General features: G+C 38.8%; 1 protein-coding gene across 1 annotated transcript; it reads left to right on the plus strand.

Moving 5' to 3' along the window:
• On the plus strand, positions 1-24,959 carry Calb1 (calbindin 1). The gene is made up of 11 exons (XM_041656694.1): positions 1-232; positions 697-773; positions 4,220-4,294; positions 13,537-13,620; positions 13,727-13,783; positions 16,968-17,045; positions 19,034-19,089; positions 19,180-19,219; positions 19,344-19,397; positions 21,586-21,657; positions 21,996-24,959. The coding sequence occupies exons 1-11, from the start codon at positions 154-156 to the stop codon at positions 22,107-22,109; spliced, it is 786 nt and encodes a 261-aa protein (XP_041512628.1). The 5' UTR covers positions 1-153; the 3' UTR covers positions 22,110-24,959.

Raw genomic sequence — 24,959 nt, forward strand, 5'->3', positions numbered from 1 at the left:
CGGAGAACTGGGTGCGGGGTGCAGAGAACTCCGGAGGACGCCCGAACGGAGCAGCACCGCGGACAGCGCCCGCCGCTCCGCGTCCAGCTCAGCCTGCGCTGCCCTCTCGCCCTGAGGTTCCTGCTTCGCGCTCTGATAACTCGCCCCTGCACCATGGCAGAATCCCACCTGCAATCATCCCTGATCACAGCCTCACAGTTTTTCGAGATCTGGCTTCATTTCGACGCTGACGGTGATTATTTTCTTTTTAACCCCTTCAAGACCCATTCCCATTCCTTCCTTCCCTGCCCTTTCGCTCCAGTGATCCTCTTCATCTCAACCGCCCTTTTCTTCTTCCATCATCCTGCCTCATCTTGTCTTTTCACCCGTGGCTGACGATCCATCAGCCTGGAAGTTTGCATTGCTTGTATGGCACCCCCACGCTGTAAGCGTTCGCCTTTCTAGGAACAGCAATGGTAGGACAGAGAGCAAAAATTGGGAAACCCTGTCCCCCAAAAGTTTCAAAGGCTCCCCCCAAACACCCCCACTCTCTTCCTTTGCCCTCAATGTGGTTGAAGTTTGACACTTCTGCAGGAGAGCGCTACAGCAGCTGTCCCCATTGCTGATTAATCAGGGCTCAGGCTACCTAGCCTCCCAGGACAGCTATCCTAGAAAGGACCAAGAAGAAACTTAAACAAAACCTCTTTGTCTTTGCAGGAAGTGGTTACCTGGAAGGAAAGGAGCTGCAGAACTTGATCCAGGAGCTTCTGCAGGCGCGAAAGAAGGCTGGATTGGTAGGCTTGGGCTTGTGAAAGTCTAAAACATACCTATTCTTGTCTTTCATGAAAGAGGTTTGGTGGGTGAAAGTCAAGACTTACTAAGAAAGGCAAGAAAGAACGTCTTTCCAAATTGCGTCAGGAGGAAAAGTGTGGTGTGGTGTGTGTGTGTGTGTGTGTGTGTGTGTGTGTGGTGTGTGTGTGTGTGTGTGTGTGTGTGTGCAGGGTAGGAGAGTCTAAAAAAATCCCTGTTGTCTTAAATCGGACATATATAGTCTATATCCGTCTTTTCCTTAATAGGTCTTAAAAGGGAACATTGATGTGTGAGACCTTTTATCAGATGTGCATCTGTATCGCTGAGTTGGTTGGATGATTTTTGACTTCTCTTTCTTAGACACTAAGTTGGGGGTAGAAATACATTTCTGCCCCTTTGTGGCCAAGAGTAGATCTGCAGTTTCTATTGCCAATTTTTGCTGCGATGTCGGTGTAGCTGGGGGATGGGGGTTGAGGAAACAGCTTGCCTTCACCCTTATCCCTGAGAAAAAAATAACCAACTTGTAACATAAGTGTGAATGAGAATTTGGCAAGAAACTTTTTTTATTTTTTGTTGGAGAGAAACTCTAAAATCAGGAAAGCAATAAAACAAAGCACTTTAAGAGTTCAATGTATTGTAGAATGGAAAAATTCTGTTGAGAAACTATTAGAAATGATTCTTAAAAAGCTATAGTTTTGACTTAAACCATTGGTTAGACAAATGGTAATTATTGGTTATAAATTGATTCCTTTGGGCCAAATGTATTTGTTGGGAAAAGATGATGTCAACATAAAAAATAAAATGTATCCAGCCAGCTTTTAATCATATGAGATGTTTGTAAAAAAAAGAGAACAGATTGAGAAATTTACAGGTCCGTTGACATTTATGTAAGACTGCCTTTCAGACAGCAATGTTGGATTTGGAGTAGTTAAATATTAATGTTCTTCATTTCTTAGACTATGATTACAAATACATTTTTACATTGAAGATGATATCCATATCATTCCTAGATATCATGTATCATGCCACCATTTTCAGTGCTGGGGGTGTGATGTACTAACAGGACTATGTTTGCTGTTTTGTTATTCTTCTGTCTATGGTGAAACTTGTATAATAGGCATCCTTATACAACATATCAGAAGGAAATCCCACAAGGTTGTAATGTACTCTAATGTAAGCAGATTATGAAGTCGCTAAAATCTTGCCAGACTGACTGTAAACTGGATCATGCTCTGGGGAGTCTTTAGCTCAAGTCTAATACAGTATAATCTAAAAGTGTAATAGAACTAGATCCAATAAAGATGTCTTCTATGCACTTTGCCCCATTTCCACCATGTGCATTACCATGCAAATAAACTCATGTAATGCTAGCACTGTGGGCCTCTGGGTCTTAGCTGATGAGATTAAAGTAATTTGCTTCCTCACTTAAAATAGAGTAAACACATATGGAAAGTTTTGTTTCTCATATAAATTATAATTACAACCTTGGATAGTGCTTCTAACAGCTAAATGAACATATTTCAATTATCCAGAAGTAACTTTAGTATTACTAGAGATTTACTTCCATCCTATAAATACAAATATTCATGAGTTCTGTGTTTTTCATAGATTTTTTTTCTCCTCATTTTAACACTTCTACTTTTTGTATATGTATGTGTATATATACATATATATACTTAAAAATATTAAAAAAAACAAAGCAGAGTTTGGGTGGGATATATAGAGTTTAAGCTTATTTTTCTGCTTCCTAATTTGATTTTGATCTGTAAGAAGCCTTAATCATATTATAATTTGATAAGTCTCATCTTTTGCAAAAGTATATGTCATATCAAGTTGCTTAATACCTTGATATCTGGGTATTTTTATGGATTATGTAATAGACTGGTTGGATAACTAAAATCTCTAAATTAAGATCTAGATTAAGAATTCATATATATTGGGCACATTTCATTTATACTAGTGATCTGCTGCCATAAACCTACCTTTATATATTTCTTTTCTTTAAAAAAAAAAACACATGTGCCGACCTGATAACCCAGACTTCTTCTCATATTCTGACTTATTGAGACAAAGAGAAGCATTTATTTGGTTCATCATAATAATGTGAAATTTCACGTCTCCACCAAGTGACTATGATAGCCCAGGAGACCATTTCTGAGCTCACTCTCCTGCTTAAACAAGGTCTCATCTTGGGTTTACTCTCATCTTCATGAGTCTTCAGTTGATGGTACTGATTATACATGCTCCTCGTTACTTAAAACACATATTACAATCCATTTGCTACCCAGCAACTTTCCAAGCTACATACCAAGTCTGCTTCTAGAGCCAGTAATGTCATATCATTTTAATATTTAATAATACAACTTTGGTTTTGTTCACTTAGAGGTATATGAATATCTGGAATTCCTATTCCCTTTCTTGACACTATTGAGCCAGACACTTTCATTTTCTTATAGTTGCTTCTGTAACAGAATTTGATAGATGCAAATTGAAAAGTGCCCTTAGTAGAAGGGTTCTTTCAGGACCACAGTGTAATTAAATTAATTTATTGTTGCTTGCTACTTTAGTTCTATTACATATTTACAATTGTTTCTAAAGGTTAAGTGCTGGTCTTGATGCTTTAGAGCTTCTATGTGGCCCAGATTGTATTAGGCCAGCTATCTACCATAAATTTGTATGACTGACACTGTTACGGTGAAAATTGAGACCTTAATTTGCTTTCCCAAAGAGATGGAATAGGGTATTAGTAACAACTGGCCTATTTTAAATACACAAGTTCATGTAACAGAGACACTTTAATTGGGCTTTGCTTAAGACCCAAGGGTTAAAAGCTAAAATAGCTTACAACTCATAACTTTCTAATGTGTCAATATATAAAGAGATTTAAAAAGGAAAGTCAAAAGAAAAGGTAGAATAGTCTTGAGGCAAGGGTAAATAAGGGCAGCTTGGAAAATTGTTTCTCATGGTCCTGGGAAAGGCAAAGTTCAGACACGTATAATTTGTGGCCTAAAATATGGTCTTCGGTATTGCCCAACTCCTAGTGAAACACAAATTTGTTAGGTCATTTTCTTCTCTCACACTTCTCTCCCAACATTTAATTTTCTAATTGTATGTAATGAACAAACATCTATTTCAAGCCCAAAAGATTCATTGCCCACAAACGGGATCCCTCCACATATACATATTTCTCTTGTCCAAGTCAAATGCCGACTCCAACTCTCATAGACAAGATACTGTGTTAAAATAAGGAGATGTTATATGACAAGACTGTGCAGAAAAAATGAAATAAGACCTTCCATAAAGCAAACTTTTTAAAGTATATTAACAGCGATTCTATTTCAATTTTCATTTTTCTCTGCAGTGAATTATCAACGTCATTACAAGGACAGTTTTTCACAAACATCTTACCTGATTTTTTTTTTTATTTTAGGAGTTATCACCTGAGATGAAAACCTTTGTGGATCAGTACGGGCAGAGAGATGATGGAAAAATAGGAATCGTAGAGGTAAGAAACCTAAGCGCTTGTCTGATTTAATGAATGAACATGAACTTTGCAATTTATAGAGTCATTAAGTCAAGTGTACCTCACAGACAGAGGCCGTTCGATGTCAACATCCTATCTTCTCTTTCAACACACCAAATTAAGATGGCATAAACTTGAGAAGAAGCTGAAGAGTTTAATGCAGTCCCAGTCCTAGATTAAAAGTGTTATAAGGAAACTGAGAAGAGAAACGCTGTCTCTCTCCCAGTCCTGTCGCTGACATTAGCAGAACAAGCAAATCCCATCTTCTGGGTGAGCACTGCCCACCCCACACACCCTCAGCACAGTGGCCAAGTACCCAATTAATTTGTTAATGATTAGCAGGGTAAACTTTCTGTACTGTTTTAAAACCAAATGCTTTCAGTGCTGAGAAGGTGTGGTGGCAAAAGGCTGCATCCTGGTTTCTGGAATTCTATTTCATATTGACAGATGTGCCCTTATCAAAAGCACAAGGACTTTTCCACCATGAGTGAACACTTCATGATCTGGTACAGGTACACATTTAAAGAAGTTAAAGCAGTGAATCTTGTCTTTTGACGGTGACTTCTCCTCTTTAAGACATTGAATTATGTCTATAAATCAGGGAAAGGAAATCAATTATTTATCCATCTATAGTGTCTACTTGCAAAATAGTTGCTGCTTCCCTTATTTCTGTTGGTGATACCTCAGCTCTGTATAGCTCCGTCATCTATTACAATCTTGGTAGAAAGCTTTTTCTAGAAAAATAAATAAGAACATATTTCAAAATATGAAATATCACAGTCACAATTATGTTCATAAAGCCTCCTCAGTCTCTTCAGTTGTGAAGTGCCTTGGCCTTCAAAAGTTTGTGGATAGTTCACTTTTTATTTAGAAAGTTAACCTGGTTTCCAAATAATTGATCGTATTAGGGCACTTGTGGTGCCAGTGTGAAATATACAGACTTTTAAATGCCTACTACAGATAGAGTGAAGGGGGGACAGACTATTATTATCTTTGTAATTAAAACTTCTCCCTGGAGTGTATGCTTCTCCCTTTTGCCTGTGCGCGGCTCATTACTGTATAAATAGACAACTGTCATTGAACTTACAGCTGATATAGAGGCCGACTAATCAAGACAAGAATAATAAAATTATGCTTAAGAATGTAAGTGAGATGAGATAATAATTACTCAAAACTAGTTTGGAAGTCTAATATGAGTGATTCTTCTAAACTGGCAATTTCAGAATTTGGAGTGCTTTATAATTCTAGTTGAAGGAAGATTGCCATCTTACATTTAGCAATTTCACCTTGAAGCCTTCCAATGGACTCAGTTCTTTATTATAAGTCACTTATTGGGTGTTGTAAGGTTACATAGTAAAAGAATGGGGTCTATTCACAAGGTGTTACATTTTTAAATAGGTAGAATCGATGGATACAGATTATGCTGTGTGCGATACAGTCCTACCCTTTCAGATATAACGTTTCAAATTTCATGTGGATGAGAAGTTAGCACTCAGCAGATGTACTGTCTTAAGATACAGTGAAATGCAGTCTCCACAAGTTTGAGATAAGAACTGTTAGGCAAGAAGGGGTTTGTGTGCATAAAAAAAATGGAAGCAAAAGAAGATGAATAAAGAGAGAGAGAATAGTAAACCTGCCAAACAACATACCCTCGTGACACGGTGCACCGTACAGCTGTGAGCCCTTATCAGTTATTAGCCAAGATTTTGGAGGAAGCAGCTGAAAGAGATTCTCTAAAGAGAAGAGAATTTAAAAATGAAAGAATAGGAAGGAGATTGCTGCAGTGGTTCCTAACGCATGTCAAGGGTAACTAAGTAAGAGAGGAGAAAAGATAAGTCTTGAGGTAGGCCTGGGAAAAAGAAGTAAAATGTTGCAGAAAACAGGGAGACTGTGGGGAATGTGTGCACTCACGGTTTGCCCTCCCGTATCACCAGAAAATGGTACTAAATGCAATCTATCCCATACCCAACTTGATACGTGATCTCACCTGCTGAGAAATCCTGCCTATCACATGGTGCTCCAATATCAAAAGCCTAGCGGGCTAGGCAAGAGCAAAACCCCCATGCTTCCCAAGTACATCATAATCTCCTTCTTAGCCAGTACACGCTGCCTTAGTGTTCACAGAAAGGGGTTGAATTGACTTGTATGTTATACTCTTTTAATAGTTGGACCCCAGGCTCATTGAAGTCCAATCAAAGGAAACTAATAAGTATGCAGTAATCCGCTTCCCTGTGGGAACTACCCAAATGAATTAAAAGAAAGGAAATTCAGTACCTAATTTTCAATATTCCGACCTGATACAATAAACTGACACTTTCTATAACATGTATTTTTACCTACTCATATTCATAGGAAAAATGTTGGTATGTCTAATATCCTGAATGCGTTAATTTAATCACCTTATTAGATTTCAAAATTCACATGAAGATGGCTCAGAAATAACAAGACTGTTAATATGAACTCCAAAGTGGAGCATTGATAATTTGAGATAACTTAACGACTACCATGGGCAATCAGAAATGTTCTAAATTTATTCAGGCTAATATAGTTCTGCTGTAAAGAAGGTCCATTAAAATAATTAAGGAGGGAGAATGAATGGCTTAGCAGGTCATGGAATTCCTTTCTCTAGGTCTCACATGAAGTACACGTGGATGTCTCCTTCTGCTAGATGTCAAATCTTGAAGCAATGTGTAGGAATCTATCAGCCTCTCTAGACTTAGCATTCTATCTGTCCAGGTCAGTGAGTGCACAGAAAAAAAGAATAGATCTAAAAGCTATTTTAATCTAAAAACTGTAACTACAGTCAAAGGGAAGCAGACGCTTCTCTGGCCATCTCCTGTCTTCCACAGTGGGATTTAAGTGTGCACGTTTAGCCTAGGAAAAGATTTATTGGGGGGGCAGAATACTTACCTATTTTAGAACTGGAGAAACTGATTACTGGGAAAATAGGGTTTGAAATTTTGTTCTGGACATACTTTTTAAAATGAGTTCATAACTGATTTGAGTAAAGGGTGCTGATGGTAAGGGAACAATGTCTCATAACCAAAATTATTAGACCATCTGACTTCAAAACTGCCTCAAACTACAAGTTACATAAAAACAGTCTCAGGACATCTGCTTCCTGGACTATGAGCAAGCATGACTATGTTCTAACTTCATGTGTCTATTATGAGCACAAACATCAAATGAGATAATTCGTGTCAAACAAATAGACCATGGTTAAAACCTAGTATGCATATTGGCATTATCACCAAATACAGAAATGAGTTACTGAAAACCCTACTCTATTGTTCTAAATGCCAAAAGCTTCTTTCTCCTTCTTACATAATTTATTAAATTCAAGTTATTAAACTCAAATACTTTTAAGTTCATGACTATTTACCTTCCACAGCCCCTGGATTCGCTTCTCATTGGCGGGAAAAATGCTCCTTTGGCTTCCAAATATAAAAAGAAATCTTTGTCTTAAATGCTTAGGAAAGGTGACATGTCCCATAGTCACTTTAAATGTGTTGAATTCTGTTCTCGTGCATGTTGACATGTCTGTTGTAGCTATTTGTCTCTCTGTGAAGTCACCCTCATGGGTACTCTTCTGACACATAGCATTTGGCTTTATTTTTGTACGTATCTTTTGCTTAGAAATTAAGGGGAAAGATCTTTTGAAAAGATCTGTCTTCCTGTAAGAGTCTGACTGGGAGTAACTATGAATCACCAGCAATCGGCATAGTGGCCTACAATTCACCAGCCAGATAAGGCATGGCTACGATTTCAACTCTTTCTAAAGCAGGGGCCCCATATTATACTAGCGAGGGAAAGGAAATGGCAAAGAACATAAGTGAAACGCCTTTAGGGTTGAGTTCTCTGAAAGCAAACCTGAGTTTCCGTAGGAAATACGTGGGTATCACTTGCTACAGAAGTAAAGACAGCCCCTGGCCTGAAGGGTGCTGGGCCCCTCAATGGAGGCTTTCTCTGTAATGAGCTCTGAAGTGGGGGTGCTACTTCAGAAATCCCAAGTTTTGACCAAAAGGATAAAGCTTTGTGTGGTTTAACCATGAACTGCAGTCTCCTTGGAGGCATAGGCATCTTCAGCCCAGACAGTTCCTCTGAGGGGCAGCTGAGTACACAGCAGTATTTCTGGAAGCAGAAGCAGTTGCGGATAGTATCTCCCAAAGGTCCACCCAGCCTCTATCCACAGACCAGGCAAGCATCTCCCAAGGTCCATCCCAGCCTCTATCCACAGACCAGGCATCAGCTGAATCATGTCCAAGGGAACTTTACTTCCCTGGGTTTACAGCTGACAATCACTCATTGCATCAGGAAAATATTTATTGATGCAGTTGCTAGGCAAAGAAACAATCGAGAAAATCCTCAAGGATACAGGTAAGCAGAAAGAAGTTTGTTCCTCCACTGTCAGTGCCAAGCAACCAGTTCTATAAGCAAAGACCTAAGGAGTTTTGTCTGTATTCACAGCTGTCTGTCTTGCCTTCCATTCTCCCCCTTGTCTCATTCTACTATTTTTCTGCAATTCACACTAAAGATTGAGGACTTCAAGAAAGGAAAGTCAGGTGAGCCAGTGACTAAAAAATTACCAACAATCCTGAAAGCAGGACTAGGAATTTCTGTGGACATTAGTAACTTAGCCAATCTAAGAATAAAGCCATCCTACCGAGCATCTTCTGGGAAAGACCTTTGGCATATCCTAGACCTTCCTTGTCTTTAATTGCTACAGATGGAGAATCTCCACATCCATGTGAATAATGATTTGAATAATCATTTGAATAATGATTACTATGCATTGACAAAAGGATCAACAGACAACACAGGACCATGATATTGTAGAATTCACCTTGAAAATGAAGTCTTTCTATTTGCCCCAGGCACACATCAGGCAAACACATACATTGTTTTGAAATGGCTATTTTTGTCCCACAATAACATTTTATGTCAGTAAAGTTCATTTGTTTTTTAAATAAGATAGTACTATAACAAGTACCTTAACAGTTTAATTAGATTTAAAGAGAACATTTTGCATATAGATAAAATCAATATTTTTCTAATTTATATCAAAACAGTATGCACAAAAATATGCATCTATATTATCCATAAGGGACAGTGGCAGTGGTGGTGCCCAACTTTAATCCCAGTACTCAGGAGGCAGAGACAGGTGGATCTCTGTGTTGAGGTCAGCCTGGTCTACAGAGTGAATTCCAAGATTGCCTGAGCTACAAAGAGAAACTTTGTATTGACAAAAACGAAAAGGAGGAGGAGTATGAGACCATGACTCTCTTTATATTTGACATTCTAAAAATCTCTGGTCATTACGTGAGTCACATAAACTTTGCAAAACAAATTGGGTAAATTTTCCTAATCTTGCATCTAAACATTACTTACTTGTATAGTCTTTTACTTTTCTACTTTTAAATATTTGGTGGATTTTCAGAAGTATCCTTTTTAAGAGAATTCATTATTTCTTAGTTTAAGGCAACAGATATTTTATAAAATTCAAGTAACACAGAAAATGATGTAAGTAAAGGTTGTTGACTCTATAGCCTGTCAACGAAGTATTTCTAATTTTAAAAGAAATCACAAGCATGTGTTCTAGGCATGCAATATGCTGGGTTCCATTGCCTCTGGATGGGCAAATCATGAAGACTGGAAATTCTCTGAGCTCCTGAAATGGCCTGCGAAAGATCCACTCCAAACATTAAAAGTTGCATACCAATAAGCAAAGGAAGAGTTGAGATTGGCTATTCCAGTCCTAAACAGGTGCTTGCATTATCTGCAGCTGTGACATTTCACAGACTTGCAGAACAACACTAAACCTTCTCTATAGGATAGAGATACCGCTACCATCAAGTTCCGTAGGTCAACTTGACTCATCACTGACATGCTTCCTCATTCTTTATGACCTAGAATTTCTATTTTGTTACTTCATCCTCATCTCTCTCCTGGATAAGTCTTTCCTCCCTTCGCTCCTCACATCCTCTGAAGCCCTAAAAGAATCATTCTCCAGAATGCATTCTGTATTGTACACTGGTCTTTAGGAGCATGACTATTTCTCCTCTCTTTGGAGACCCTCTCCGTATCCAGTTCTCTCTTTCCTTTCTTCTCTTCTTTCTTAGCTTTAGGGGAGACCTGCTCTCTGGGTCTAACTTATGATTCTTTGATATTGAAAATCATTTACAGTAACTTTCTACTAGGGGCCCACATACAGGTGCAAAGGAAAGAAAAACTCATGAAGAAGATGAGCTCTAGATTTCATTGAGTATAAAGAAGCATGGCTTCTCACAGACAACAGTAGCAATCACGAATAAGTGTTTCCTTTGCATTCCAAGAGCGAAGGAGCAACCAAGTCATCCTCCTACTGTAATCAAGGAGCGTGGTGTGGACTTAATTTGTTTTGAGACAAGGTTTCTCTGTGTAGCTTTGGAGCCTGTCCTAGACTCATTCTGTAGACTAGGCTGGCCTCTAATTCATAAAGATCTACCAGCCTCTGCCTCCTGAGAGCTGGAATTAAAGCATGTGCCACCACAGCTTTTTGCAGTCTTAATTTATTAAGTAATCAAATTTAATTGAGTTCCAGAGTCTCCAAGTCACTAGGGCAGATCACTCAATCTCAGCATCCTCAATTCAAAAGTTTGTGCTTTGAATTATATTGAACTGTATTATTTCTGGGACACAGAATTTTGTAGGTAAAGCAATCAACTATGCAGATCAAATAAGACTTGACTGTAGTACTAAGATACCTGAAATATATGTATATTATATATATACATAATATATCCAATTGCACACTACAGTAATATAAGTGTATTTATAGACTAAACCCTGATTTAATTTCTAAAATCACTGCCAAATCGTAAAGCCCTATTTTCATATTTTAGGTTCATTATCATCTACCCACACTAGTGGCATTGGCTTCTAGTTAAGATGTTTTCTGACTGAATTCTACTAAATAGTCTAGCAAGGTTTATTTATTTGCCTTTCACCTTGTTGCAATCCCCATACATAAGGACTATGGACAGAACTGTTGTAATGTGAGGTATTTTTTTTAAGATCTGAAAACAGAGCACTTGAAAGCACGTGTTGCACAGCTATCAGGAACATGGGGTGGCTTGCACGTAGAGTGAACTGATGATTTACATTAAACTCCAAACTTCAATGGGACCAAAAGTTGGGAAAACTTTTAAGTAGGTGATTTAGTTGAGCATTTCAGACACCTTTTGACGTTAATGTTAATTTCAACCTCGGCTTCTTAAATCAGAGAGAGCGACCTACATGGGTCACCATCAATGTGGTAACAGTACAAGGTTTCTGAGAACACAAAAAACAAAAGTTAATTCAGAATTAAGAGGGTAGTGACCCCAAGGTGTTCCTGGGATCACCCACCTTGTACGACTGCAGCCTTGATGCCGACCACACGTGTTCAGCTGGCACTGCCCATGCGCTGCACCAGGCAACACTGCAAGCATTGCCAGGTCACCCCCCATAGGACTGCCACGTGCTGTGAATTGCAGTCTCTTTTGCTGTATGCATGAACTTTTCTGCTCTTAGAGAAACTCAATCATTTAATTACAAAAAAAACAGAGACTCCTAATACTTTCCTACTGTCGTTCCTCAGCACACAACAAACTTATTACATCTTTGTATGATGTTGCAGTATTTGATTTTAACGTTTTCTGTTAGAGTTGTCAAATTGAATTTCACAAAAATTTGTTAAGTTCTAGTTTGGGATAAGAACAATGTTTTCAACAATTTCTGTAATGATGTAAAAACATGGAAGTACCATTTTATATTTCACATTTATGTGAAATGCTGTTCACAGTAGTGACAATTTTACCGTGCTTCTTGGAATTGTCGCAGATGGATCCATTCTAAAAGACTGAAGATGCTCTGCACCCTGCAGTATCAAACATCCGGCTGAGATTTAATCTTCAGATAAAAACATTTTAGTTCATCTTTAATAAATGATAAAATTATATAAAATAATTACTTTAAACTAAATTGTTATGTCTTCTTATCAGTAAATGTTTGTTTGCAATTTTATATTTTGAACGCCTGGGGTCACATAAAACTTTCTCAGGAGAAAAGGGGATATGTGTGGGAGAAATTTAAGTAGCTGTTTTAGATAGGTTTAAAGTCAGTGTAACAAGGATAAAGGTCCGTGTCTGTGCTTCAGGGAATTTACCCACTGCTGAACATGAGTCTGACGTTGCATGCGAAGATTTACTCTTCAGTGGTGAAGAGTCCGTCATCCCAACAGCACAGTTTGAGCCAGGGACATTCATTTCTCCTTCACCTCCTTCTCCTAGTGATGATGATACTAAGGGCCAGGGCAGCTGGGGAAGTTGTCAGGGACCACAGCTCATTAGCAGCAGAGCCAGAAATAGAAGTCACGTCGGCAGCGGAGCCATCAATCCAGCTCCCTCCTTCTCCACATGCAATAGATTATATTAGTCTTAAAATGGGATCTGTGGCTCTTTATTCCTCAAAAGAGGAGGAGAGAGAGGTGGAGAGAGAGGGAGGGAGAGGTGTTGAAGTTACAGAATGAGATCTCAGGGGAAATGTCACAGAATCAAGCAGTGAAAAACAGAAATTACCTTGAGCCCCAGATTCAAGCAGCACATATACTCTGACAGAGACCACAATTTAAGAGTGCCCCTGTTTGTGTCTAGTTCTTCCTATTTAGTGCCTATGTGATGTGCCTTTCTACCTCTTCCTATTGTTCAGCTGTTGCCTTTGGTCCTCCTCCATTGTGTTTCTCTCCCAAATTAAATATGTATAATTTTCTCTTCCTTCCTTTCACCTATATTCATGTTTCTCACAATTTCTCATTTCCCATGAAATCTAGAGTCATAGTGTGTGCCATCCTGTGCACGCAGAAAGACCTGAGACCTGATCAGTGGTATAGTGCTTCCTCAGGAGGCATCTGCTTGTGTGTGCAGCAGATGAAAACGGGTCCACCATAGCCATCTCTTCAACTGGGCAGCCAGGTCCTCAGGGCACAGGTATTGGAACATGCCTAGGTGTTTTTACCTCAGAAGCAAAGCGTTAGAAAGGAAAGGTGAATTACATCTGTCTGTTCTATTAGTCAGCCGACACTTATTGGCTCCTACTTCCTCAGTCAATATCACTGCTCAAAGAACACATTAAGGTGAAGCTGAAGCAGCAGGTGGTGGCCCAGCCTCTTTCCAGGCTCCTCATCTCTGTTTTCCCATCTTTTCCAGCTGGCTCATGTCTTACCCACAGAAGAGAATTTCCTGCTGCTCTTCCGATGCCAGCAACTGAAGTCCTGTGAGGAATTCATGAAGGTAAAAATCACACGCCCTGGAAGACAGGTGCTGAAAGTCAGGAAGTCGATGGGCTCCGTAAGACTGATTTATTTAAACCTCATTTTCTGTCTCCACTTTCCTGCAGACTTGGAGAAAGTATGACACTGACCACAGCGGCTTCATAGAAACCGAGGAACTCAAGGTGAGTGACTCAAAGCTGAGGCTAAGCATGCTCCTTCCAGATGCAGCAATGAACTGCTAAGGGATTCATAGCTTTTTAAAAAACCTCCCACCAAAGAAACTTATGCTGAGCAGTGCCGATTGGCGCCCACTCTTCACATCATTACCGAAAAACCAGATCGAAAGACAGACTTCATGTGCTTCTTGAGATTCTGCAGGAAATTAGCATTCTCTGTGGTGTTCCTAAATGGTTACATAAGTCGGATGGGTGATAAGACAAACATACACACAGACAGACAGATAGAGGTAGATAGCTATGCCCAACAAATAGGCGACCACTCTCATGGAAATCTGAAATTTTATTTTATACATTGAATGCCTAGATTTTTCTTTGCAAAAACAAGCGACAGAGACATGTGTTGTGCCTTATGCATATTTATTTCATCTTTGCATATATTATAGGAAGCAAGCATTGCTCTAGTGAAAAAAAAACTACTAAAAGTTGAGACCTACCGAAGACCATGCAGAAACAAGACACAGGGCTGTGAGGTTTAATCCCAGATCCATCCAGATCCAAGGCCTTAGATATAGCCTATGACCTGCTGACTCTTAACAACATAAATTACACAGCTAGATTGTAGAAAACTGAAATTATGAAAATAAATCTACCAGTTCATATCTCACAGAAGTCATGAGGAAGTTGTTCTGAAGAGGAATATAAGGAAAAGGACTCTGAATCAGATATAAGCTCTGGACAAATCGCCATGTTATTCTACTATATATCATCTTTAAGGCAGGGACAATGATTCTGTGGAGTCTGAGATATGCCCAGTGGGGTGTCAAGTGCACAGCATAACAAACATATAACACTCCATTCAGCAGTGGGAACCAGTAGTCCACCCCGTTTCCTCCGGCCAACCAGAAGACCTCTTAGTCAGAAAGGACCTATTTCCTCTAAGTTCAGAATACAGAGTGATTGAATGGAAGCAAGGGCTAGCGTGATGGCTCTGTCGGTTAAGGCAACCACTAGCAAGCCTGACAACTTGAGTTTGCTTCTCTGGACCCCACATGATGGGAAGAGAATTGTTCTCTGGGCTGCACATGTGGGCCATCGCATCCATGCACTCTCACTCTGTCACACATGCATGCACACTAAACAACTTTTTTAATCTTTGAAAGGGAAGCTTAAGTTAATATTTAACTTAAGCCCAAATGTGTGCTTTCTATGTCACAGACACAGTACCGAGTGTGAAATGCGTCTCAGCATTTGTTCTTTAGGAAATCTGCAAGGCAGTTTACTGTGATGCCTAATATATAGAGAGACAGAAGTTTAGAATGCCTGGGGAACTTTTCACAATTACACGCCTGCCTGGGAAGAGAACCTAGGCTTGGCCCTAGAGCGTCTGCTAATATCAATAGCCATTTTTTCTTCTACAGCACTACAGCACTATGTGCCTCAGGTTTCACTCGCTGTGAGCTGCTTCTGCAGCTGCTTTGTGGGGAAATGGATGTGTTGCTTTCCTAATCATAATTCGACATGGTTTAAGCAGGACAGATTGGTCTGTGTGTGCCACTGTGAAATGGCTGGAACAGACTCAGCGGCAGCCAACACTTTTGATGTAAAGTTCCTCAAAACAATGTCTTTCAGAAACTGCTCTGCTTCTAGATCCCGCAAGGTGACAGAGAAGCTGTTATGGTTTTGCTCTTTTAGACAAAAAGAATGCTTTTTAAAAACTCATCCCATCCAGTATGTAATGAAAACCTTAGCACACTTCAGTACTGACCTCAAAATATCCCCCGAGTCTCTCTCTTTGTTCTAAATTCTATTCTCAGAAAGGAAATTCTAAATAGAAGTCCTCCTCCCTGGAGAATTTTTAAGATAAGTTGGCATTCTTTTTTAATGGATCTTTCAAGAAAGCTAATTTTAAGGAAAGAAAGCTAATTTTAAGATCCATAATAGAGTAAAACATCGCTTGCTCTCAGGCACGACTTTGAATCCTAGTGTCCCAAGGTTTCTCCACGGCTATTTTTGTGACCACCATTTCAGTGTCTGATGAGGCTTTTTAACCCAATTAATCTCTGACAAAAAGAAAACCTCAGAAGGCTCAAAAATAAAACTCACCCCCACCGGATAACTTTGAGTTTTCTGTGCTTCACTTTGGATCTAAAGCATAGTGGTCAATGTGGAAATAAATGTATCAAGCCAAGAAAGGGGTTTTTCCTTGAAAACTGTGAAGCCGGGTCCCCCTGACAGAGCTAGTTCCCTTTCAAGAAGGAGACAGAGCGCTTTCAAAGGCTCCAAAGGAAGACGGCCCTCCAGGACTCTGGGAACGGGCTCTGCTCGGCTTCCATAGCTGCATTAATTCGTTTCCTGAGGAAATCCAAGAGTTACAAATGAACAACAGTGGCAAAAAGGAAAGACTGTTACAGCCCTCGGTATTCACACCGGCGTTTACGTGGCAAGGCTTTGTAAAGCTTTCATCTCCGTGAAACAAAAATCAAACTCACTCCCCAGTTCCAACTGTGGAGTTAATAATCATCGTTTTCACCCTTCCCACATTTAATTTCTGCGTTAGTATGATTCATATGTCCCTCAAGGATTCGATATTACCAACTGGTGTAGCTTGTACCATCAGCGGAAGCATTTGAGCAATGATCATATAGATCCTGGGATTCAGAAAGCTAGCCACCAGCCGGTCTTGGAGAACAGCATAGCACAAGCAGCAAACTAATAGGGAAACACAGCCTGGGATGCAGCAGGAAATGCATTTTAAATTGTAGCTATATTTCCATCTAGCTTGCTGAACATTGTTCACACAGGCTAGAGAGATACAGACGGGGGCCTTACACTTGTAACAGGAAGAGCACGCGGATACGGGTGAAGAGCAGCATCCATTGGGCTGACTAAGTTTTGATTCAGAGCATTTCTCACCACACAGCCCACATCCTCCTTTAACTGTAGTCACAAGAGCACAACACAGCTCTGACTGGGATAAACTGGGTCTCAGTAAGAGGCAGGTATTGTGCCTGGCAAAGGTAGTTTCATTATTGGGATGCCACAAGGTCCACCAGACTAACCAAATCCTCTCCTCACCTGGCTCTGCCATAGAGGTCTTCTCTGTGTACCTCCAGGTATGCTCTGTTGCAGACTACATATCATCAACGGCATGAAAATTTCTGAGTGCTCTTTTTTTTTTTCTCAACAGAACTTTCTAAAGGACCTACTAGAGAAAGCAAACAAGACCGTGGATGATACAAAACTAGCTGAGTACACAGACCTCATGGTAAGACTGAACTGGAAAAGGTTTGGCCAAAGAGCTCATTGAACACATTGTGTTCTTGTTAAGTCTTGCTACCCAGGATGGAATAAACAAATCACAGCTTGCACATCACATAACCACAGATGAACATTTCTGCTAACACTGCATCACTTTTATCCCTCAAAAAAAGACTTTTCTTTAAAAGCCAAAGTGATCGTAGCGCTAAGTTATATAGTTTATACACTATGAAACTTATACTTATACATAGAACACAAATGACATCACCTTTTGCTCAAAGGAATTCTGAACTTGTTTTTTACTGTTGTTTAAGAAACCTAGCCAGGCAGTGGTGGCACACGCCTTTAATCCCAGCACTTGGGAGGCAGAGGCAGGCAGATCTCTATGAGTTTGAGGCCAGCCTGGTCCACAAGAGCTAGTGCCAGGATGGGCTCCAAAGCCACAGAAAAACCCTGTCATGAAAAAAAATAAAAATAAATTAAAAATTAAAAAAATAAAAAACCTTAGACTTTTCTAAAGTCTAATGAAAATTGTTAACTACTTTATTCATTAAATTACTTAAAGTGAGTTTCTTCTCCTTTGATTTTTATTATTTAGGGATATAATATCAGTGCTACGAATGAGATCCATAGCACCTTAAGCCTAATGTTTTGATAACTGTATAAACAAGATTTGTTATAAAATATGAACACTATAGCCACAAAAGTGCCTACTGCAAATAAATTAGCAAGGTTCTAGACAAAGTAAATGTTCGTACTTTGTCTCAAGTGGGTCATTTGTGAATCTTAACATATTATAGGATAGGATCGACATTATAGGATAGCAAGCAATATATATGCTTGTATTTTCTCTACATAGCATACAGTTATTGTGAGTTCTTACCCTGTGGGTTAAGTAAGCACATCATTAAACATTACTTCTACGCTGTGTTGGCTTCTGAGGTACTCTGAAGGACAATCTTCTGAGTTGCTGTTCTAGTCAGGAGCGCTGAGGTTCATGCTCCATCTCTGCACTCCTCGATATAGCTCCAGCTGCAGCAGCAAGCTGGAGGGATGCTCTTGCAGTGTCCTGAAGGCAAGGCCTAACTTCTCTTTGGCCCTTTCTTTGGGAAGTGAACAATAACCCACATTTATCAATTTTCTAGTTTGTCTCAATCTTAAGGGATTCTATTTAAAGTAAAACTGCCTTTCCAGGTAGGAGTCTGAAGCCGCCTTTCATAAACGATTCAGATGGGAGCTTCCCCCTGTTGGACTGGCCCAGTAGATCTGATTAAATGTCATAAACCAGTTCCAATCCAGGAAACAAATTAATCAAGAACTAATTAAAATTTGAATATATAGGTGAAGAAACATTTCCCTATGGACACAACACTCTGTGATCTAGTTGTCCAGTATCTTGGTAGACAGTGCAACAATATTAGGTCAATTACGGTCAATGGATTGAAAGATGTTTTGTCAGTAAAGAGCCCTGAACACTGATGTACTTCCAACAGAGATACTTAGACCTTCTCAAACCATAGAATGTCCTTTCTTTTTCCCTTGGAAACACCTTTCTAAACCTTTATGCACTGACTATACCACAGCCCTTTCCATATATACATGACATTTGTCATATTTTGTGTTAGCATTACTTTCATTCTGGCACGATTTACTGCTTTCTAAAAGTCTGAATGCTTCCTATGTGAGTATTTATGTGTGTGCACACCTCGGGATGTGATATGCAAGTGTACTTCCAAGTTAGGAGGTATCGTTAAGTTTCCCAATGGAAAATTAAACAATTGAAATGATTTGAAATAACTTAGCCTTGTTTACTTACTGCATTTGTTGATTTTTTGCTTTAGAAATAAAACAGGCTGTTTTAAAAATAAAACACTAAAATAATTTAGTGTTCAAGAGCTCATGCTGCATGCATTCAAGATGTATGATTTTTGAATGCTTGTCCCTTCCTTCAGTAATTCGTAACTCAATGGCCCCAATGTTGGCAATGTCTTTCAGCTAAAACTCTTTGATTCAAATAATGATGGGAAGCTGGAGCTGACAGAGATGGCCAGGTGAGTTTTGGGATTGCATAGGTGGTAGTAGAATAAACGGGTCCTCCTCTAAAATTCCAACCGACTAATAAAATGTTTTTCTCCCAAAAGGTTACTACCAGTGCAGGAGAATTTCCTTCTTAAGTTCCAGGTAATTGACTTTTCTCTACAATAGATAGTGTTTTTCTTAAAAAGTCAAAAGGTGGGAGATTTGTCAAGAAAAACAAGCTGAAATACAGATCACATTTTAACTGAACCTCTCTCCTGTCTCCTAGGGAATCAAAATGTGTGGGAAAGAGTTCAATAAGGCTTTTGAGTTATATGATCAGGTAAAAGTAATTTCTTTCCTTTTTTTCTTTTAAAAAAATTTACAAAAGTAATTTGACATGAAATTTATCCTCTTAAGATTACATATTTTAATATTACATTTCCTTCAGCGAAAGCCTTAGTGCCTTATGTGTTACATGGTTTCCAACTCTCTCCTCCCAGGCTGCAGGTCATGTTTTACTCTGAATGGTTCTTGCAGATTTTAGGCTGAGTTCCACTATCTCCCTGTTGTCTGTGCCCTGGGCTCATAACCCACAAGCTCTATGCTAAGACTAATGTCATAGAGTTTTCACCTATTTTATATTTAGGCATAGTTTCTGTTCTTGTTGTCTGGTTTTGGTTTTAGTTTTGACACAGGATCGCATGCTGGCTGGCCTGGACCTCACTATATGTACCAGACTGGCCTTGTACTCATAGAGGTCTACTGCTTATACCTGCCAAGAGCTAAGATTGAAGATGTGTACTGCCACACCTGCCTCTAGGAGTTTTGTATCTTCTAAACTGAAATATTTGCATTGAGTTAAGTTTTGTCCATATCAAAGACAGGAATCCAGCTCCTCCCCTTTTCCAGATGGATACATAGTTTCCCCGTACTTTTTGTTGAGGAGAATATCCTTGTCCTTGTCTTCAGCTTCCTAATGAAAGGTCAGCTGATTCTCTGCATGTGGACCAGTTCCGGAGCTCTCTGTCCTATTCCATCAGTCTACAAGCCAGTGTCTAAGTAATTACCACACTGTTTTAGCTACTGTAACTGTGGACCAGTTCCGGAGCTCTCCTGTTCCATTAGTTTATAAACCAGTGTCTAAGTAACTACCACACTGCCTTAGCTACTGTAACTAAGTACTGTATTTTGAAATCAGAAACTGCTGCCTTTTTGGTATTTGTGTGTTTGTTTGCTTGTGGGAGGAAAAGCATGCCACAGCCTGTCTTAGCCCCTGAGCCATCTTACCAGCCCAACACCTTCATTTTCATCCTTTTTTTCCTATAAACTATTTCAGATTTAGGTCTTTTGTGGTTGTTTATAAATTTTAGTTGTGTCTTGCATATTTCATCTTAAAATACCCCCGGTGTTTGGGAAGGAATCACATTGATTGTTAGAACTAAATAGTATGAACACTTTAACAGTAAAAGTATTACGTCTGCCAAGCTGCAAGCACGGGTGCTTCTCCATCGGTTTACGCCTCTGATGTCTCTCATCAGCATTTTACAGCTGTCAGTGCACATGAGTTTCTACTTCCGTTGCTAAGGTTACTCCTAAGCAGTTTATTCTTCTTTTAGTGTATTGCAAAAGAGATTTTATTTTCCTTCCATATAGTTAATTGTTAATGTATAGAAACAGAACTGATTTTTAAATGTAGGTTTTTATATTTTATGCCTATACTTAATTTACACAATAATGCCATCATTTTTTTTTATCTTGAGAGTTTTCTATTTTTAAAAATCATATTACTACTTCTTCCTTCTCAATTTTTTTCTGGTCTATAATTTCACCCATAAAGAGAACCTGGAAAGTACCAAAAGAAGATAAAAGCCCCAAACTAAAAAGAAATCATGACCAACAAATTACACAACTGATTCATTCATTCCACAGAAAACCTGCTCTATCATATCTCACATCACATGACCTTATTCAGATGCTAGCCTAAGACTTTTCTGCTATGAGACTCTGAAATCAGAGCCAAATCCTCTGAGCCACCGACTTGCTTGTAAACAGGAGCCAAGAATGCCATTCCCTGGAAGGGTTGAATGGACATTAAGTAAGGGGAAACATTCCACAGAAGTTTCCCACATTTAAAAAGGGGGGACTTTTTGAGAAACTTTTGTGAGAAAAGTTGCTTATGAGCTTGCTCGTTCATGCTTTTGGCTTCTAATTTCTCTATATACCTGGATCTAGGCTCTATATAATGCTGTCATCTCCTGTAGGCCACAATGTTCTCCTCTGCCACAGGAACGTGTCTAGTTTCATTTACTTATTCCTACTGAAAAGGCTTCTAACATAAAGTGAAATATTAAATACAAGAGTGTTTTGAAATTTTTGATCGATTTCACTAGCGTAAGTGCTCACCTGTTTTGCAACTGCGGTAAAGCTGTGTTAAGAGCCAGATGCACCGGTTAGACCCCTCCCGGAGGTGGATTTTCTGAGGACCACAGTTACTTCTAACATATACCATCTTATTTCTCCTCCCTCAGGACGGCAATGGATACATAGATGAAAATGAGCTGGATGCTTTACTGAAGGATCTGTGTGAGAAGAACAAACAGGTAATTGGGTTGTCGTGCAATTTATTTTCTAAGCAGACTTTAGGGAAGTACCCAGAAACAACCACACATCTGTTGTGGGAATCTACTCAAAGACTTTGCAGAGGAGCGTGAGCAGACTTTAATTCTTAACTCAAACTGAGTCCAGCCCAAATCAGTAAGTTGTGACAAACAGATTTGGGCTAAAAACAACCTAGTGGTTATTCGCATTTATTAAAAAATTTACCCTAATCTTTTCTTAATGTTGATGTAACAAGCAGTTTCTCACATTTTATCACTGGCCAGTGGTTAACTAACTTCCAAATCTCATTGGATTGCAATACTGTCTGTGCTCTATACAGGAACTGGATGTTAATAATATTACTACATACAAGAAGAATATAATGGCCTTGTCGGACGGAGGGAAGCTCTACCGAACAGATCTTGCTCTTATTCTTTCTGCTGGGGACAACTAGAGTTGGTGGCCACAACCACTTGCTAGTGATACATTGTATCTAAAAACATAACTGTGCGCTATAAAGGAGTAGGCTGTATTTTTCTTTTATATCTGTAAATCCTACTGCATAGAGATAATTATCCAGGATGCGTGGCACATTCTTTTCTGCTTGTTTCTATACTGTTTGTAATGTACAGTTTTTGTAACCAGATAATTGAAAAGAAGGAAGTCCATGCTTATGCCAATTGGTACAGTCGATTAAGAAATGAATCTAACGTGGTTTCGCTTTCATAAATGCAGCTGAACATTTGGAGTTCCCTAAAAATTCTACCAGCATTCTTGTCAAAAAATTCTAGTGTTGGATGTGCAAACGCACAACTGTCACTGAATAGAATATAAATCATAACAAGCCAAGCATTTTTATTTTAGAAGATCGTGGGACTGTCCCACCAAGCACTTCTGTATTGTTCCCATCAAGTGGAGGGAAGGTGCCTCTGCATCTGAAGCACAAAACGTCAATCAATAGTTAGTTAATTATGGCTTTATTATAAAACATTCTCCCTAGAGATTTAGTTTACTGATCAGTGACAATGTCTACTGCTTGAATAGAAACCACACTATTGAATCCTGGTGACAAGGAAAGGGAGCCAGATGACACCGAAATCTGTCTGATTCTATGTCTATATTTCCAAGAAGTCTACTGCCAGAGAATATGACTTTAGCCCATTTTCTAAATTATTTTCATGTGTTTCCAGATGACAATTATTCTAGTAAACTGCTGTTTTATGTCATATTTGCTGTGTACACTCTCTGATTAAATTCAATGTACTGAGTATCCTGGTGTCTAGTTTGCATACTTCCTGGATTTTCTATGTAGAAATGTTGACCTCCACCAAGGGTATCTATTGGCTCTGAAAATATTTTTTTTTAGCTATAACTACTCTATTTTTACTATGTAATTGATTTTAATGTAAGATTCATAGCAACCTGATTATTGAATGTTAATTCATCAAAATTTTTGTGTATCCTGTGGGTTCTATATTTCATATTGAGATCAGCATTCAAAATAGTTCTACTCCTATCTCCAGAGTCTCAGATAGGTTCAAGATAGAATCAGAAGAGAAATGCTAGTGTAATCATTTAGCTTATCTAGTAAATGATAATCTAAAACCTTCATGGGCTCACACGTAGCTCAATTTCATGCATTTTTAAGCTAGTATAGCCTATACTGGTTATAGATTGCAAATAATGACTAATGACCTTAGATTCTTTATTGCAAAGCAAAACCCAATGACAGAGTCTATGAGTTCATTGTTGCCATTCAAGAGTCAATGAAGGCCTGGATCAGCTAGAATATTCCTATTAAGCACTTTTTTTCTAGTTTTTAAAAATAACAACAAAAAATTGTGGGCCTTTTCCCTCAAGTGAATAAAAAGGGATCTGCCACAGAAAACAAAACAAACAACAAACAAAGAAAGAACCCCATATCCCATGTAGGGAGGGAACAACAGACTGGCTTTTTGCTGTAGGAATCATTTGGAAGCAGTGGCGTTACACTGAATTTAACTATTAAGAATAAAGAAAATTACATTACTCTCTCCTATTTGTTTCTCCCCCCAAAGTGCTAGTGGATATGTATTCTATTATCAATTAGGGTAGAAATGTAGATATTTTGAATCATTATATCTTAAGGGCTCTAAAAAAAACTTTGTTCAATGAATGGCTGACTATAAGGCTTAGACATATGGAGAGTTTTTGTGATTAACCAACAAAGAAATCCCAGAAGATCCAAATATTTAAAGAGTTCTTTTTTCTCAAGTTATTTAGCCACATATTTTTTTATGAAAGATCTTGAAAGCAAGAGGAATGTGCAAAGATCTTTTTAAATTTATAGAAAAACGGCTGTTCGACAAAATAGATATTAAAATGGCACCAAGTTTCGCATTCTTACAATAATGGTCGAACAAAATCTACAGTAGAAAAATATAATTGTAGTAGTTCTTCTCATGTTGGTTTATGTTTTATTAGGGGTTGTGTTTCTTAATTCATCTGTTCATTTTTCTGAGGCAGGGTCTCACCAGGTAGTGCATACTGGTCTTGAACTCTTGATCCTCTTGACTTAGCCACCCTAGTAACAGAATTTTTCACACAAGTGGCAAAGAAAATACAAATTATTCCTCAATATTAACATTAAAATAAACACAGTTGAGAAACAGGTAAGCTGACTAGGTATTCACAAGAGGACATTTCATTGTCCAATAAACATAAAAATAATCAATTTCATTGTTAATCAAAAGAAACACAAACTTTAAAAATGGGATCCTACTAGCTGCTCCTAAGAGAGTTGATGAGGTTGTCGTATAGTGGAAATCCCCCCACTATGTAATGGAAACTTAAAGAATAAACCCTTTGGAAAACAATTTACCATACCTACTAAATTTGATCATTCTCTAGCAAATTTCCATAGCCTAGCAATTATATACACAGTATCAGTCTACTGGAGACAGGTTGATACTATCTCCATCACCCAACAGCATGGCATTGAGGACAGATTCAAACTAGAAACAACTGCAACTTCCATCCACAGCAAAACTGACAAACTGTGGTCCACACACTCCATACACTCAAAGAAATGTTATAAACCAACTTGAGTGCCTGAGCAGCTTCTACAAAGGAATAAAGCCAGAAATAGGGCAGCACAAACTCACTGTGTCAAGAGAAGTCATGTAGTTATTGTACTAAATGTCAAGATAGTGGCTAGTCCCAAAGAGAAGGGAGCAATTCCTGGTGAGGGACAGAGGTGGGGTTTCTGGATTCTTGGCAACACTCTATCTCAGAACGTTATATGCGTGTGTTGATTCTGTGATGA

The sequence above is a fragment of the Microtus oregoni genome, unplaced genomic scaffold (assembly GCF_018167655.1).
Source record: "Microtus oregoni isolate MIOR12 unplaced genomic scaffold, Mior012 000008F_ref0000371, whole genome shotgun sequence".
Lineage (NCBI taxonomy): Eukaryota > Metazoa > Chordata > Mammalia > Rodentia > Cricetidae > Microtus > Microtus oregoni.